General features: G+C 38.5%; 1 protein-coding gene across 1 annotated transcript in view; it reads right to left on the bottom strand.

Annotated features, from left to right (window-relative positions):
* The window catches only part of PARP8 (poly(ADP-ribose) polymerase family member 8), a 162,556-nt gene that overhangs the window by 79,327 nt on the left and 66,309 nt on the right, over positions 1-16,920 (bottom strand). The window contains exons 3-5 of the mRNA XM_077816268.1: positions 5,886-5,923; positions 4,062-4,151; positions 1,657-1,727 (exon numbers count right to left, since the gene is read on the bottom strand). Of these exons, the coding sequence (XP_077672394.1) occupies positions 1,657-1,727; positions 4,062-4,151; positions 5,886-5,923 (199 nt within the window). The remainder of the gene's footprint in view (positions 1-1,656; positions 1,728-4,061; positions 4,152-5,885; positions 5,924-16,920) is intronic.

Genomic DNA, 16,920 nt, shown 5'->3' with positions numbered 1-16,920 from the left:
GAATTTTTTGCTGGTATTTTACTGAAGAAAAACAAAAGGATGTATTCAGTTTCCTCTGCCTAATAATAACCTTAGCTCCATGGGAAGCATGCTGCAAATATAAACAAAATAAATACACCAACTATACAAACAAAGAAAAATGGAACTCCTCATACTAGAAGAGTAATAAACCCATCATATATGATATAATCACACAATGAAGTAAAGATTATGATTGTCTGGCTCACAGACATGGTTGGTGTTAAAGATTTTCATTAACAGGGTTTCTTAAATAAATGCCTTACTTGGATCCTAATTCAATTTAAAATTTATAAAAAGTTCAATTTCTTTGCCATGAAAATTAAACCTATCTCAAGCTTTTCATCGTGAAAATAAATCTAACTTCAACTAACATTTTTAAAAATAAAAATATTTCTTCACCAGGAATGTACTCCACAATACTTTGCAATTTGTGACTGTTTTGGTTCTCTAAGCTTTAAAGATCATTGAATAAAATTCTGTGATAGTGCAAGTCAAAAATTTCCACTGCAACTTCTTATATAAAATAAGGCCCTATATGCTGCAAACACAACCACATCAGGAAACCTCGCTGCAACAGGGCTGTCCTCTATCTCAGTATAAAACGTGATGAAACCAGCAAACCATTACAACCAAAAGTAGACTACAGTTCAGGAACTTATCCTTATTTAAGAAAGCATTTAACACTAATCATGTGCTTTAGCACTTTCCTGAATCAGGGCCATAAAGTGCTTAAGCCCTTTGATTACAGTGGCAGTAATGTGGTAATAAGCAGTATGATTGGTAATAAGGGTTTGCCAGACTGCTTGTGTGTCAGTTTTCACCAAAGATTTCATCTTAATGCTGTTTCTTAACTAGGTTATGTCCCTGATCAGACCTAGTTATGAAACGAAGTATAAATTACACACTGAAATCATGGGGCCTGATACTCCAAAAAACACCTATTGTTAACTCTGTCATGAACAGGTCCATTGACTTCAATGGGACTGTCATGCTCACATTAGTAAGCACTAAGCTAGGAAGTGAATGTTTGAAATATCTGGTCCTGTGCATAAGACCAAGTTAGGAGACAATTGCTGTGTGACCAGCTTCTCTGACACAGTTGTACTTCCAAGGCAGAAAGCGTCTATTTTATGGGAAAGGTTCAGTCATCCTAGATTGATAACACTTTGCATATCTTTTAACAACCTCCTTGCAAAACTATAGATTGTTTGTGTACATCTGGAGTAAAATCCTGACCTCTTTGATGTCAACGGCAAAAGTCTCATTGACTTTGGTGGGGCCAGAATTTTATCCTTGTGTTTATTTTAACAAATTAAATGCAAAAGAAATATTGTTATGTTTTGTAGTTTCAAAAAGAAAAGGAGTACTTGTGGCACCTTAGAGACTAACAAAGTTATCTGAGCATAAGCTTTCGTGAGCTACATTTCACTTCATCGGATGCGAAGTGAGCTGTAGCTCACGAAAGCTTATGCTCAAATAAATTGGTTTGTCTCTAAGGTGCCACAAGTACTCCTTTTCTTTTTGCGAATACAGACTAACACGGCTGCTACTCTGAAACCTGTCGTTTTGTAGTTTGTTACTCTACCTTCCAATGAAAATATGTATAAGGACTACATTAATAAAGCAATACCATACCTCTCCATTTTCCCTCTGTAATTTTGATTTTATAGATAAGCAACAGTTAACATCACTGGTTTTTCTTAATTCTAAAAAAAATAATTAAAAAGGAAAATAGTTAATAGCCATGACAAATCTAAAAATCATTTTATTTATGTAATTAAAAAACAGAACTGAAATAATAATAGTAGTAGTAGTAGTATTTGCATTACTGTAACACCCAGATGCCTCAGTTATGGACAAGGACTCCACTGTACTAGGTGTTGTACAAACACAGAACAAAAAGACTGTCCCTGCTCCAAAGAGCTTACAATCTAGCAATATAAAAACAAGAAGCCAAGATGCCTCAGGAATCCATGATTCTACAATACAAAATGCTGCATAAATAGATATTTCCCCATCACTTTTATTTACTTGTAAACTAGACTTAAGCTATGTCCACACTTATGGAGGTGTGTACCTGCATATGTAGCTACTCACTGCAGTGAACGGCAGGCTGTGTCCACACTTGGCACTGCGGTGTGTGGTTGTATGCCACAGTGAAAGGCTCTGGCCAACGTGTAGACAACAGGGAAAGGCTCCAGCAGAGGGCAGGCAGCAGAACATTATAATAGCCAGGTAGATGCCCTGGGAGGCACTGCTTGGGAGTTTAGAGAGCCATGTAGAGTATATACCCTGGAGGTTCAGGTGTGTCACTCTATTGTACTTGCCCAAGCCATGCCTCACTGTCTACACTGCTATTTATAGCTGTGCTAGCTGGGTGTGCCATGTCTGTACTCTACATGTCACTGTAATTGGGTGCCATTTTAAATTTCTTCTATGCTGGAATGTTACAAGATGACAATTGAGATATTGATTTTAATCGGATTTTACATTAGAATAAAAGAAACTGGCAAAATAAAGTCATTTCATTTTCTTTATGAAGACAAAGGTTTTGTTTTGACGTTTAATATAAAATTTCACGCTTGATTTAAAATATTATAACATGAATATCTTTAAAGAAAAATATTTATCTTAAAGGTCTGATTACGATCTCATAGCTGTTTTGCTTCTCTGTAACTCCACTGATTTACATCAGTTTAAGTGAGATCAGATTTCAGGCCTAAAATGTTTGCTTTCTAGCAACTTTGTAACAGTTTTCCATTCCTGCACCAAGAGTATATTTTTCAGGATAATTCTACGTTAAACACAAAAGACTATGTTAAAATAACATTATTAAGGTTGCAAAATCAAGCACTCAAAAGTTAGGAAATGACAGAATTAAGGTTGCCTGTGCAGTCTCCTTTCTACCCACTTGCTCCCAGTCCCCTATCCCCATTCCCTGTTTCCTTCCCTGGCTTCCAGTCCCAGTCTCCTTGTCCAGCTAGTCGCAGTTCCCTTTCCCAGCCAATCCCAACTTGTCCCCCAGCTCTGAGTCTCAGCCTCTACCCCTGCCTCTCATCCCAACCCAGCTCCCACTCCCAGTTTTCTTCTCTCCTCCTGGCAGCTTCCAGTTACAATCTCCCACTACCCCCAGGATCCCAATCTACTCCTGCCACTCCAGTTCTTGTCCCCTCTGCGGTCCAATTTGACAGCTTCCTCCTCCACACTGCCTGGGTCCTGCAGTGGAGTCACTGAGAGCACAGAAGAGAGAATTTTCCTACTCTCATTTCACATGTCCAAACCCAAACCCAGCACAGCTTGCAGCACCTCAGAGCTGCAACTGTAGGGAGTCAGTCCTGTGCTGCAACATGCTTAATGTGGACAGGATATTTAAGGAATTTAGCAGCTGAGCATATATGAACTGCGATTTTTAAAAGCTTATAACTTAGCCAAATGTGGGCAGATTTTCATGGGGTTGGTTGGCAAAACGTACATCCCTGACACTACCTGGGCAAATTTCAAGTCTCTGCTCCAAAGCATGAGGTTGCTAGAGGTTTTCAAAGATAAGGGTGCTGGAATTTTTTAACATGGTCAAAACAATGTGTTCTTCCCTAGCTTTGTTCTCGAAAATGGCTAAACCATTTATGCTGAACATTTAAAAAAATTCAGCCTGAGGTAGATACCTGACATAGAAATGTTCATCCCAAATGGTTAAAATTTAGCAAAGTGATAAGCAAATGAAAATGAGGTCTTACAAAGGGAAGTGTTGGGCAGCCTTAATGATCAGCAAATGTGTCCCATTGCATTCAAATAGGATTGCTTTAGCATGATTGCAAGCCATGGAATGAGTAAAAAACATACATTGCCTATACACTCCCCAAAAGAAATATTTTAGTTGCTGCTATTCCAAAAGGTATGACCATACCCAACAATGAGCTTGTGCGAAAACTACAAGATGCACAGCAATCCGTATTGGCATATCATTTTTTATGTATGGGCAGTATCCTGCAGTCCCCCACAAAACTTTAACTTGAAAAATCATTTGTGACTCTTAATATTACCTGTTGCGATTCTATGGAAAATTACTGGGATTGACTCTGTTGTAACTAACACATCTTCATCATTATCTGAACTGGAAACATATGTGTTATCTATAAAAGAGAAACAGTTCTTAGGATAATGGGCACATAATAAGGGCCTGATCCACAGTCCAATGACACCATCCAAGCAGTCTCCCAGGCTGCCCCACTGGTATGCTTCCATAAGTGACATAAAGGAACTACTTCCTATCTGTGGGTCTCCTTTGTGCACTGAAGTGCCTAAATATGCAAAACATGTAAAGGGTAGGAGAAAGGAAGGTTAACTTCCTTTGGCCCTGATCTTGCAATGAGATCTAAGCAGGATGGACCTCCTGTGCCACGCAGAGTCCCACTGAAGGCAATGCATTGGTCCAGTGATCCACTTCTCGCAGGACTGTGTCTTTCAACCATAAATACATGGTGCTCATTTGGCATCATCACAGCATGTGTTAGTTAACACAACATACAAAGATCAATGGAACAATAGGCAATAACATTTCTACGTCAGCCAATGTGTATCATTATGGACATTTATTTACTGGCAAAATACTCAATGTCTCCTACAGGAGTCATGCAGATACACTGTATCAATTCATATTAATGGAACTTTAGTATACTCATTGACAGTATATACAGCTCTTTTGGAGCATAATTATCCTAATATTATGTTACCATGATGAGGAAATGGTTTCAAAGATCATGCTCAGTGCCATTAATACTACATCTAAAAATATCAGTGATACTTTCATGACTTTAGCAATGTATAAACAATGTGGAGACACCCTTACTGTTTAAAATAGTTTTAGTTTCACTTACAACTATGAAACTTTTCAATAGCTGCCACTACTGACAGTTGCCGCATCATATTGGTTCAGGGACTTAAGCTTAATGTTCAGCTGTTTCCAATCACTCAGAGATTTGTGAAGCAATTCATTCAGTTTTAGGTGATGATTTCAACATTGTTACTAGCGCCATAGTGGTGATGTGACATAGGTAATAGAAATGTATGAAACTGATGTACCCATAATTCCCTGAGCTGTTCCTATAATATCTACAAATTTACCTGCTGAGGATTCTCCTTCAGTCTAATTAACACCCAAACATCTAGGGCAACAATCTGTTCTGGGTTATTAAACATACTAGCAGTCTGTTTGGTGATCACAGTCTATTCTTGCTCTGCATGGGCACATGGATCCACTCTTACCTATAAATTAGCAAGATTAGGGCCTTAGTCATTTGTTTAGGAGTTTTCTAAAAGGTGGAATACACATTAAAATGAAAAATATTACAAAAAGAGCATACAGATTCTTGTCACTTATAGCACTTTTGACCTTTAAGACATATTATGTCTTGATCCTAAAAGATGCAGCACTGATGCAACAAAGCACCTAAGCACACGCTTAAGATTAAGAATACGAGTAGTCCCATTGACTTCACAAACATGTTTAAGTGCTTTGTTGAATCAGGAGCCAGAATGTTCAGCTCTTTACTGGATCAAGCCATATACTTCATACCAAACAGGAGTTAGGTTGTTTTTAGATTATCATCATTGACGGCTTTAGACATGGTAAGCGTCACAACCCCCTTCTCGCTAAACTCGTGAATCAGGTTTTCTCACCCTGACCTGGCTGACAAATCAAGGCTGAAAAGGAGGAATGACTGTGAAAACAATCTAACTAACAGGAAATGATTAGCTAAAAGAAGCTCCTAGAACACATTAATGCAGTTTCAAATATCTTCATCTGAACCTCTGAATATTGCTCTAACAATGATATTTGCTTCAAGCACAAGAATGTTGCACTGTACCTGGATAATCCTCCGAGACATGTACTGAATAGGATATGCTGAAAGAAACAGAAAAAGAAAGAAACAAGGGTGTTAATAACAATAACAGTTAGCATAAGAATTTTTCTACTTCTGTATTATCTGTTTATTTATAGATTTCTGACAGCTTCTAAGACAGGAGGCAACAGCTACTTTGACAGCTTTTGAAGTGCTTAGCTAAAAAAATGTAATGCCCCATTTCAAAGGTTTACTTCTGCTAAACCAGCTCAGGTCTAAATTAAACTGTCTTAAAAATATCATGATTTCATTACAAAGTGTTCTCTCTACAGTAATATTTCACTGCCTCCATTGAGCCTACTATGTTTTATTTGTTTAAATGTATACATATGTCCCAATCCTACAATTAGTTCCATGTGGGCATAACACTGACTTCAGTGGGATTGTATAGGTGTAGAACAGGGGTCTCAAACACGCAGCCCGTGGGCCGCATGCGGCCCGCGGGGTTATTTTCTCTGGCCTGCCAGCTCCCCGCATCCCCCGCAGCATTTACCTAGAGCGGCTCCAGCCCGGCATGCACCGGGAGCAGGGCAGGCTCCCTCCCTGCTTGTCCTGTCCCCGCGCTGCTCCGGGAAGTGGCCGGGACCTGGGGGAGGGGCACAGGGGTCTGTGTGTTGCCCTGGCCGCTCCTCCAGGTACCTTCCCCTCCCCCAGGTCCCGGCCACTTCCTGAAGCGGCGCGGGGACAGGGCAGGCAGGGAGGGAGCCTGCCCTGCCCCCGGTGCATGCCGGGCCGGAGCTTTGGGGGAGGTACCTGGAGGAGCGGCCAGGACAACACACAGACCCCTGTGCCCCGCCCTTCCCCAGGTCCCAGCCGCTTCCTGGAGTGGTGTGGGGGCAGTGCAGGCAGGGAGGGAGACTGCCCTGCCCCCCAGTGCACGCCGGTCTGGAGCTTCGGGGAAGGTACCTGGAGGGGTGGCCAGGGCAACACACAGACCCCTATATATAATATGTGTCTACCTGCATATCTAAATAATACATTCTGGTGTGTGCACAGTGCATGATGAGAAAAAAATATAGTTCTGGTCCTCCATAGGCAGAACTCCCAGCGGAATCAAGAGGTGATTCTACATGTACAGGGCTTTCAGGATCAGGTCCTTGGATTAAAAATATCCTCAGGCCAGATTCTGCAAACAACTACAACCAAGTTTAAGTCCTGATCCAAAGCCTGTTGAAGTCAATCGGAGCCTTGCAACTATGATTTTGTCCCAGTGGAGAGTGGGACAGAGGACAGATGTGTGCATAAACCATGAAAAAGAGGCAGAGATGCTTGGAAACCTTGAAGTAATGGAAAAGAAAAGAAAAGAAAAGAAAAGAAAAGAAAAGAAAAGAAAAGAAAAGAAAAAAGGGTTTTGTGTTCCTAAAATAGCCTGGAGTGGGAAAGGGGGACTCCTAGATAAAATCTGCACAAAATTCTGAAGTTTCCTCCATCTGAGAGAGTATAAGGAGAAAATCTAACTGCCAGACTAAAATTAAATGATGAGCTGTCACACGGAAAAAGCAGTTTAAAGAGGCAGATGTGTTCACAAGGTTAAAAATAAATAAATGCTTAAAAACGTAAGGGACGTTTATTTGGAGTAAAAAATAAAGTCTGCATTTTTTATGAGAAACACTGCCAGTCTAGTCTAAAGTCTAAAATTTAGTAGGAAATCTGTCTGTTTCCTATAGATTTCTTACTTCTGATGTTGAACCCTCCCCACCAAAATTTAATTAAATTCACTGCAAATAGTGGTTTCCCCCTTTTAATTAAATATTCTCTGAGCATGCAGGGGAATTTGTGCTGCCCTTCTGGAAGGGCATACTAATGGGGTGCTTCCCATGTATGCTGCAGCACTCAGAGGCACTGTGCCATACGTAGCTCCCACTGGGGCAGTTTGCCTCCACATCAGCCTTTACTTTGCTCTGCCTATCATGCACAATTGAGCCCGTAGTTAGGGAACAACAAAGTTGTTCATTTGAACCTGTGGAGAGAAGTAGCAAAATGCTTACACTTGTAATCATACATAAGTTACGTTCAGCTTCCGGAAAAATGTTTAAAAAACTGAATTTGTTTTCAGTGCCAAAACATCTCTCTCATTTCTATGCATGAAAAGCTACATTATTTTTAATGCATTAACGGCAAGCTACTTCCTACTGATGGTACACCTGCTATATTTTAATTGAACCCTTAAAGCAATTAAAGACTTGACCAATCTCCCTTAAAGAGCTTCAGATTGGCAACACTACTCGAACAATCTCCAACTGATTTCAAAGGCAGTTTGGGCCAAGAGAGAACCAAAAGATTGTGGAGTTAAGTCTGAGCACCTTAATGGCCATTAACGTTAAAGAACATTGTGGATGTTTAGCACCCCACAGGACTAAAACTTTAGAGAGCAAAAAAGCTTCCGTACTTTATTTTGTCAGTGCTCAGAGAGAGGCAATTGAAATTAATTTAAGCCTGGTCTACACACAGTATTACTATTTCAGTTAGGCAGTGCACCGGTGAGCTTCCTGGAGCTGAGGGAGGTACTCGGAGGAATGCAAAGGAAGAAGTACTGAGAGAGGAATGCAGGGGAAGAAGTCAGCCTCTCCCTCCCTAGCCCAGCCAGGAACAAATCAGACCCACCTCCAGGAACCTCCCCCAGCTACAGGAAGGAGCTCCCCAGCTGCTGCCGCTCTGAAGGCAGACCAGAAGTGAGGGTGGCAATCTCACAATCCCCCTACAACAGCTTTGTGATTCCCCACAACCCCTTTTGAGTCAGGACCCCTAGAGTTACAACACCATGAAATTTCAGATGTCAACATCTGAAACCGTGAAATTGACTAATTTTAAAATCCCATGACCGTGAAATTGACCAAAATGGATCATAAATTTGATAGTTTGGCTACTTATACCAATATAGCTTATTTCCCTTCTCATATAGGAATAAGAAAATTTATACTGATATAATTGCATCCGCGTTAGGAAGGTTGCACCCCTAGACAATAACAGCATAGTTAAAGTGGTACAAGTTTTAGGTGGTGGCATGGGCTTAGTGAGGATGCTATCTCAGCATCATTTTTTAGCTTATTCCAGTGACAGACAGCAGCTCCTTTGAAGAAGACATCCTAAAGCAAATACATTCCTTGACCTTGAAGCTCTGAACAACCTTTATAATAGAAATATTATTACAAAACATTTGTTACTTTGCAGACAACATTAAGGGAGCATATGAGAAGTTAGAGCAAGATGTCATGTTTCACTGCTTACAATATTTTAAAGTAAACTTCTTATTGCTTAAAATAAATATCCACATTTATAGCTGCAGCCCCAGTTTAATGATAATTTTATGCAGGGTACGCTTCATGCAAATGGTTTTAAGTGTACATTGTACTAGTTCTCCATTTACAGAGATTATCCTGAAAATCCTTATGTGTATTTGATGGGAGTTCATAAACTGGATTTGGGTGCACATTTGTAATAGACTCTATGTTTGCCACCAAAGATTTTTAAAAGTAGTTATTTTTATGATTAATTGACTATTTTTATATACAGCCTCATCTGTGATTTGGCATTACTGTATTTTTTTAAGTTGGTTGAAAGGTTTGTGGGTACAAAGGTATAGATTTTGTTTCGTTTTCATGTAGTATGTATATAGAACTGAATTTCACAGACAGATACCATATCTGTGTGTGTATATATAAAATTAGATTATGGCCCACTGAAGAAAAGGCTTCCAAATATAACAAATCTGACAATACATTGACATCTCAGAACGCTGCCCCAGGGGGCTTAGGGTTCAATCCAGTGTTTATTGAAGGCAATGCACAGGCTACCATTGCCATCAATATGAATGCTAGATCAGGCTCTTAGCAAACACATTCAATCTCTTTCACTTGATAATTATATGGAAAGAAAAAGATGACAGGTTTATACTAATTTGATTAGAAGCAGCTCATTCCTGACCCACAACTGTGATGCAGTACCAAAATCACACCTGCAAACGGTGGCCCCAGTCCTGCAAAGAAGTATGCCCAGGTGTACTGCTACTCCTGTGTGGAGTCCACTGGCTACATAGGATCAGGCCTATGACAGTAAAACCTTTAAACAATACTCCTCTGCATAGACAACACCAGTGAAAATAATGCTCAAGTAGCAAAACCGTCTACTGAAGCACAACAGCTAAACAACAAGAAAAATTAGTTAACAGTTGTTGCATTTTTGAACTTTAAGATTTCAAGTCATTAGAGTTTTACATGGATTAAAAACAAATAAAAGGGAAAACAAACCACAGCAATGTTCTCACATAATGTTAAGTGTCTGATTTAAACCTGCAAAAACAAATACATTTGGGTTTACAGCTATATATCAACTCTCAACATCTCATCCTGTGTCTAAATATTGCAGGTTTTATGTACAGTTTGAAAAATCATAGGTTTGTCTTTGAGCCACACCAGTTACGCTCCTAAAGTGCCACAATCCTGAAAATACTATGCACATATGTAGTCCATCAAGTTCACACTAACCCAGTGCTAGCCCACCTGTAGGTTTCTCCTTCATGAAGCCCTTTAAACTGGGTTTCCAGCTGTATGGCACAGCAGGAATGGTAGAAAGCAGATGAAGCTCTCATGAGAACTAGGCCTAAGAATACTTGTAACATAGTTTAATCAGATTTGCTGCATACTTTCAAGCAAACTTTACTTTGGACTTTACTGGGACTTTTTCCAAAGTGAGATACTCATCTAAGCTTCCAACCCAGCTCTAACTCAATCCCTTTGCCCTTGAGTACCATCTTCTATCATTCAATTTCAGACCACAGACATCCACATTTCCCTCAAAAATCTCTGTATACCGGTTCGAGAACTATAAACTTACCAATTACTTACAGACTGGAGATCCAAACCTGCCTCACCATTGTGGCATGGATCATGTATCTCAACATATGGGCCATACATAATACTGTGCCCGATCCACCGCCCTGTTCTAATTAGCCTCTCAATTTTAGTTAGAGATCCCATGTCTCTGACCTAGCCTGAGATCAATCTTTATCATCTTCTTCCTGTACTCATGGGTGGCAGGCCAACCCTTTGCATTTTTTGTAATACAGGCTTATGGCTGACAGAAAATGGAAGTGCGGGTGCAGATAATATCATTACACAACTAAAGCACTTGCTATTGTCATAAATATACTGAAGAAAGAAAACGTAAATTTCTCTCTTGTAACAGCTCTGAAGGTCTCCTGCCGATATGCATTGGAGGGGCAGGGTTAAGAGAAGAGAGTGAAGACTGGTTTTCAATCTTAACTGAGCATTTCTACAGTTTCTGACACCTAGAAATTTGGAGTTACAGAATTCTAATGAAGCTCTTTTTGCTTAAGACATATTCACAACCTTAGATCCATCCTCATCAAAGAATAAATGTTAGAGATGAAAAAAGACTTATTAGGTCATCTAGTCCATGCAGGAAGACTCAACAGAATGAGTTAAGGACAGATTTACAACCTCAAATACATCAATAAGACTACACTGAGGGCTTACGTTAAAAAAAATTGGAGTGCCAAAAGGATCCATGGTGTAACTTCACTGAAGTCCACAGAATTACAAAAGGGACCACTTTGGACCAAAGTGTCTAATTAATTACCTATTCATGACTTTTGAAAAGATAACATTATTTAGAACAGACACTTTTACTCTGTATTTTGGAAGTAAGATACATATTTTAGTTTCTACAAATTACATGTGGTGGAGAGAAGGAACAGGAACAAGCATCCAATTCTGCTCTCACATAAATGTAAATCTGGTGTAATTTCATTGACATCAATGAAAGTATGGTGGAATTATTTTGATGTATCTGAGATTAGAATTTGGTCATGAACTATCACAAGTAGCAATAGTATTCGTCTTAATTATCTTCATGTACTGTACAACTGTTTAACAACATTTCATGAATGTCACTGAATTATACTATGTTGTTGTAGCCGTGTTGATCCAAGGATATTAGAGAAACAAAGTGGGTGAGGTAATATCTTTTAGGAGACCAACTTCTGTGGTGAGAGAGACAAGCTTTTGAGCTACACAGAGCTTTTCCTCAGGTCTGGGAAAGGTACTCTGCATCTCACAGCTAAATACAAGGTGGAACAGATTGTTTTAGCATAGACATAGTCTAAGGGACCATTCAAGGTGTAGTGGCCCGTTAACATCTCTGCCGTCATAGGACAAAAAAGGAGGTGGGGGATTAGTGTTGTGCCAGTTTCCAGGACACACCTGCTCTAAGTGGCACCAGACCCTGCTAGAACAACACACGTAAAACCTGCAGACATATCTCCACTGCAACAATGTACTGCAACACCCCCCAAACACACCGGTCAAGATCCATGGATCCTACATATGCTTATCACAACATGTGATATCATCCAGTGCACTCAACAATTATGTGGTATAATTAACAACTATGTGGGTGAAACCAGACAATGACTACGCTCTCAAATGAACTCACACAGGAAAACGATAGAAGACAAAAACATCCTAATTTGAAAGTGAACGCTTTTCACAAAGCAATCACTTTATATCTGACCTATCAGTCCTCGTCTTCTAAGGAAACCTGCACAACCCTTTCAAACGATGAGCCTGGGAGCTTAAATTCATTACTCTGCTAGACACTAAAAATCATGGACCGAACAGAGATACTGGATTTATGGCTTATTACAACAATCAGCAACTCACTAATCCCCTGACCCTTTTTTGTCCTGTGACTGTAGATGTGTTGGGGCCACTCCACCTTAAATGGTCCCTTATAATACATGCTCACTACCTATGCTAAACAATCTGTTCCACCTAGCATTTAGCGGTGACACTCAAAATACCTTTCCCAGACCTGAAAAAAAAGCTCTGTATAGCTTGAAAGCTTGTCTCTCTCACACAGGCTTTGTCAATTTATTATACTGATGATGACTCCATTCCAATTTTCACCTCTTTGCTCTCTCTGTCTCAAGAAGGCACCCAAATCCTCTACAAAATTCTGATCTTCAGCTTTTCTCTCTAACTTCATCCACAACATAATAAGGCCCCTTTTGCCTCACCAAGAATTACAATTTGGTCAGGACTCACCAAGCCAACTCCTTCCCACTTTTCACACATCACCTATGCATCTGGCTCAGCTCCATAACTCAGATTCATTTTGGTTCCATATCTGTTCCATCTTGGACATTCTTTCTTGGCCAGAAAACCTCCACATCTCTGGTTACTGGCCCAGATTGACAACTGACAACTGGGTAGTAAGTCACGTGAGGAACAAACGCAGAAAAGTAATGACTATTTCCAAAAGAAGAAAAGTTGGACTAACTCGAAGAGGGAGTCTCAGCTCACCCTTCTGTAATGCTTAATCTTTGGCATAAGTGTTCCATATATATTCTTGGGGGGGAAGAGCGGGAAGTGATACCAATTTTAAGGTGCTAGTCACCTGGAAAATGGTCAGTTTTCCCAAGAGTAGGTGATTTTTCTCTTCATTTGGAATACACAGTGGAAATTTTTTAAAAGTATAATCGACATAGTTTTAGTCTTAAGCACTTCATTAAGAAGAGTAATATGTCAATTCAAAATTAATAGTTAAAATATTCTGTTTACAGAAGGCTTCAGTTTCATGTCTCTCTTAATTTGCTTGTTAATAAATGTGGCATGCATGCCATGCAAATGAGAGCAGAATAGACCCTGCAGCCATATGCAGGTTACCTTATAAGGACAAAAGACCTCTTTTACTACGTATTGAACTTTGCCATCAGGCAGACCCTACCAAAATGCCACTTTGGAGACAAATATTTGATCTCATAATGAACACACTGCAGACAAAATGGCTGCCTGGTTACACAGATAAGTCATTTAAAAACAAGTAGAGCACTAAAATATTACTTAAAGTTAAAATGTCACAACACCTCAACTCAATGGCTGTGCTTTGTGAAGGTCTTTCAGTGTTGAAAAATCTCACAATTATACTTGTAAGTGAATGCTAAATATTTTGAGTAAAATAATTTAAGAATGATGAACAAGCAAAATATTACTTACTAGAGCCACACTTTGTGACACCAAGCTCTGTACTAACTTCTTAGACAGCTCTGTGAAAGACCTCTTCTAAATTATAGCCTCCTTGCTATTCTGGATCTCTTAAATGAATGCAGCATATTTTGAGGTGATCTGCTAAAGACTACATTTCAGCCCAGTTTTCAGGGTTATATAAATATAGGATGATGGCAGCATCATAGAACTTTTATGAAGTAAATGTTTTATGAAATATTGCTAGTATTTAGTTTACAGTATCTCTAGCCAAACGTACTAACTCCCCAATATAATCTTTAATGGACTGGAAATCATATTAGCATGGAAAGCAATCAGGACTTAAGTTTACCAGCTGAAAAGATCAGCAAATACTACTAGTCATTCATTCATGACATCTTTACAGGAAAGCAGCACAATATTAGGTGGTAAAATATATACAGGACAAAAATCAGTTTCAGTTACGTAAAATGACTGCCACAAAAGTACATACCTACATGCACATACTATATTCCCTCTGAAACATCTGGCACCGGCCATTGTCAGAAGACACTATACTGGGCTAGATGGACCATTGGTCTTACCCTTTATGGCTGTTCTTATGTTATGTTAAACACTGTTCTTATGTTATGATAAACATTTACTTCATAATAATTCTATGATGCCGCCATCATCCTATATTTATATAGCCCTGAAAATTGGGTTGCAGTGTAGACCTTAGCAGTTCATCTCAAAATTTGGAATACAAATACAAAATGAATTAAATTATACCAGTTAGAAAATCTCATGGTGTTTACTGAAGAACATCATGTGACATGACTTAATTCTGAAAATAAAAGTTTGCATCAAGGCTTTTTCAAACAAAAATAAAATATATAGATTTTTTTAAAGTTCAGTCTTCCACATGAATCAAAACATTATTTTTAAAGAGGATTTTTTTTTCCCTGCGGAGGATTAAAATTAAATATAATTAAAAAGTAAAAATGACTTATAAACGAATCATTTCTTTCATTTTATTTACTTATTTAGGCAAACCGTTAAGCTAAACGATTCCCCAAATGATAATATTAACAATAATAAATAATAAAATAATAATAATAAAGGTAATAAGATACAAATCAATTACTGAAACAAGCTTCATTAAATTTCTCGCTATTGAGAACTATGGGAAGGTATGGAAAAGGGGAGTATTAAATGACTACAACAAGAGTGTTTTAATTATTTAAAATATTTGTTCTTTTACTTTTTGATGGTTTGAGCCAAAGCCCACTGAAAACAGTGGTAGTCTTTAGTGCTTAACAAAAGATTATAGACTAACAACAGAGAGGAGACAACTACTGATGCCTAACACACTCCTGCTTTCTGTTTTGTTCTGTGAATAAATAAATATTTAACCTCTCTGGTAAAACTTCCAAGAACTATTCCAGGTAGTCTTTACGCAGACACCAGCCCAGTAGTAATGACTTATATCAGCTCATACATCTATATAATCTTCCACACTCAGCATTAAAACAAAGATCATGAATTTGTAGGTAGCTCAACTTCTTTAACATTGTATGAAAATGGTTTTTGTGTCCCTGCATCTTGTCCTCAGAAATACAGACCCTCTAACATCACACTTGGACAAATGTATTAGTTCAATAAATGTTAACATCTCTTGTGATCCAACACTTGATGAGCGAGGATCAATCATTATTTTTGCAGACAGAATTAGCAAGGTATGCTGCTAGCCACTTGAAATGTGTACACCACACTGTCTCGTATCCTCAGTAAACTCCTAATCTCCTTAAACCTCACTTGCCAATGTCACAATAGCATCATAAATTATTCTGAGTAATCTCTTCCTCTGATAATACAGGTGTTGGAGAATGTACATGTGATCATCTGTTCCAGACAAATACATCATTTCTTTCTCATGACAAATTAAAACCATTAAAAAAAGATACAAGCATTGTCATTTATTGAAAATATTACTCCTTTCATTTCCTGCAGTAACTCAAGGGAAACAGAGATGCTGAGTCAAACGTACTGTAAGTTTGCATTTGTCACTAAGAATAATTTATATCACTGGCCCTTTCACACACCCCAACTGCATCTGAATCAAGTGGTGAAAGCTATTCAGAAAACAGTGCTTGATTTAGCCTGTTATGCAAATAAAAGGAATACAAAATGCTGCAGCTCAACCATTTCCCTTTTGCAGAGTTTCCATTGCATAAGCATGGCAATTCAACTTCTAGTAAACATACACAGCTTCTAGGTCTCAATTGCTGCTAGTCATCTGACAGGAACACTGGATGAGGGTATTTCTAAAATATAAATAATAAAAATTAATGAAATAACTAAATCTGGGAGAATTGAAAAACTGTCCAAATATTTCATTTGAATTACATAATTATTACATATAGAGAACTACATTAAAAGAACTCTATTAAAGTTACAAAGTCAAATACTCAAACATTAGGAAATGCCAGACTTACAGTTGCTTGGGCAAATTTAATTCACCCTCCCCCCTTATGTGTATGCATTATGAAACAGTCAAACTATATAATAACATAATTTTTCCACAGGATCCCTGCCCCACTCAGAGCACAGAATGATTAGTGTTCACTTAAAGAGCAGTTATTCAATATTTTGTTTTCTCATTGTACAAAATGTGGCTACATGTCTTATTTACTGCATACTTTCCAAACCCCATTCAGAACAGAGAATTATCAGTTTCTTGATAGACTTTTTTTATGGCGCTCATCACTATAATATCAGAGTATTTTACAAACATTGATGGATTTATTTTCATAACACCCCTGTGAGCAGGTACTAATTCCATCATTTTACACAAAAGGGACTGAGGCACAGAGCAATTAAAGTAAAAAGTATCCACTAATTTTGGGTATCCAGTTGAGAGGACTGGGACCTATTTTTTCAGAATATTTAGCATTATATAACACTTTAAATGTACAAAGAACAGCTCCCATAGTTTTCAGTTGCAGCAGTGAGTG

Source organism: Eretmochelys imbricata, chromosome 5 (assembly GCF_965152235.1).
Source record: "Eretmochelys imbricata isolate rEreImb1 chromosome 5, rEreImb1.hap1, whole genome shotgun sequence".
In the NCBI taxonomy this organism is placed as follows: domain Eukaryota; kingdom Metazoa; phylum Chordata; order Testudines; family Cheloniidae; genus Eretmochelys; species Eretmochelys imbricata.
The sequence above is the reverse complement of the archived record's forward strand: the minus strand, read 5'-3'. Positions and strand labels throughout refer to the sequence as shown.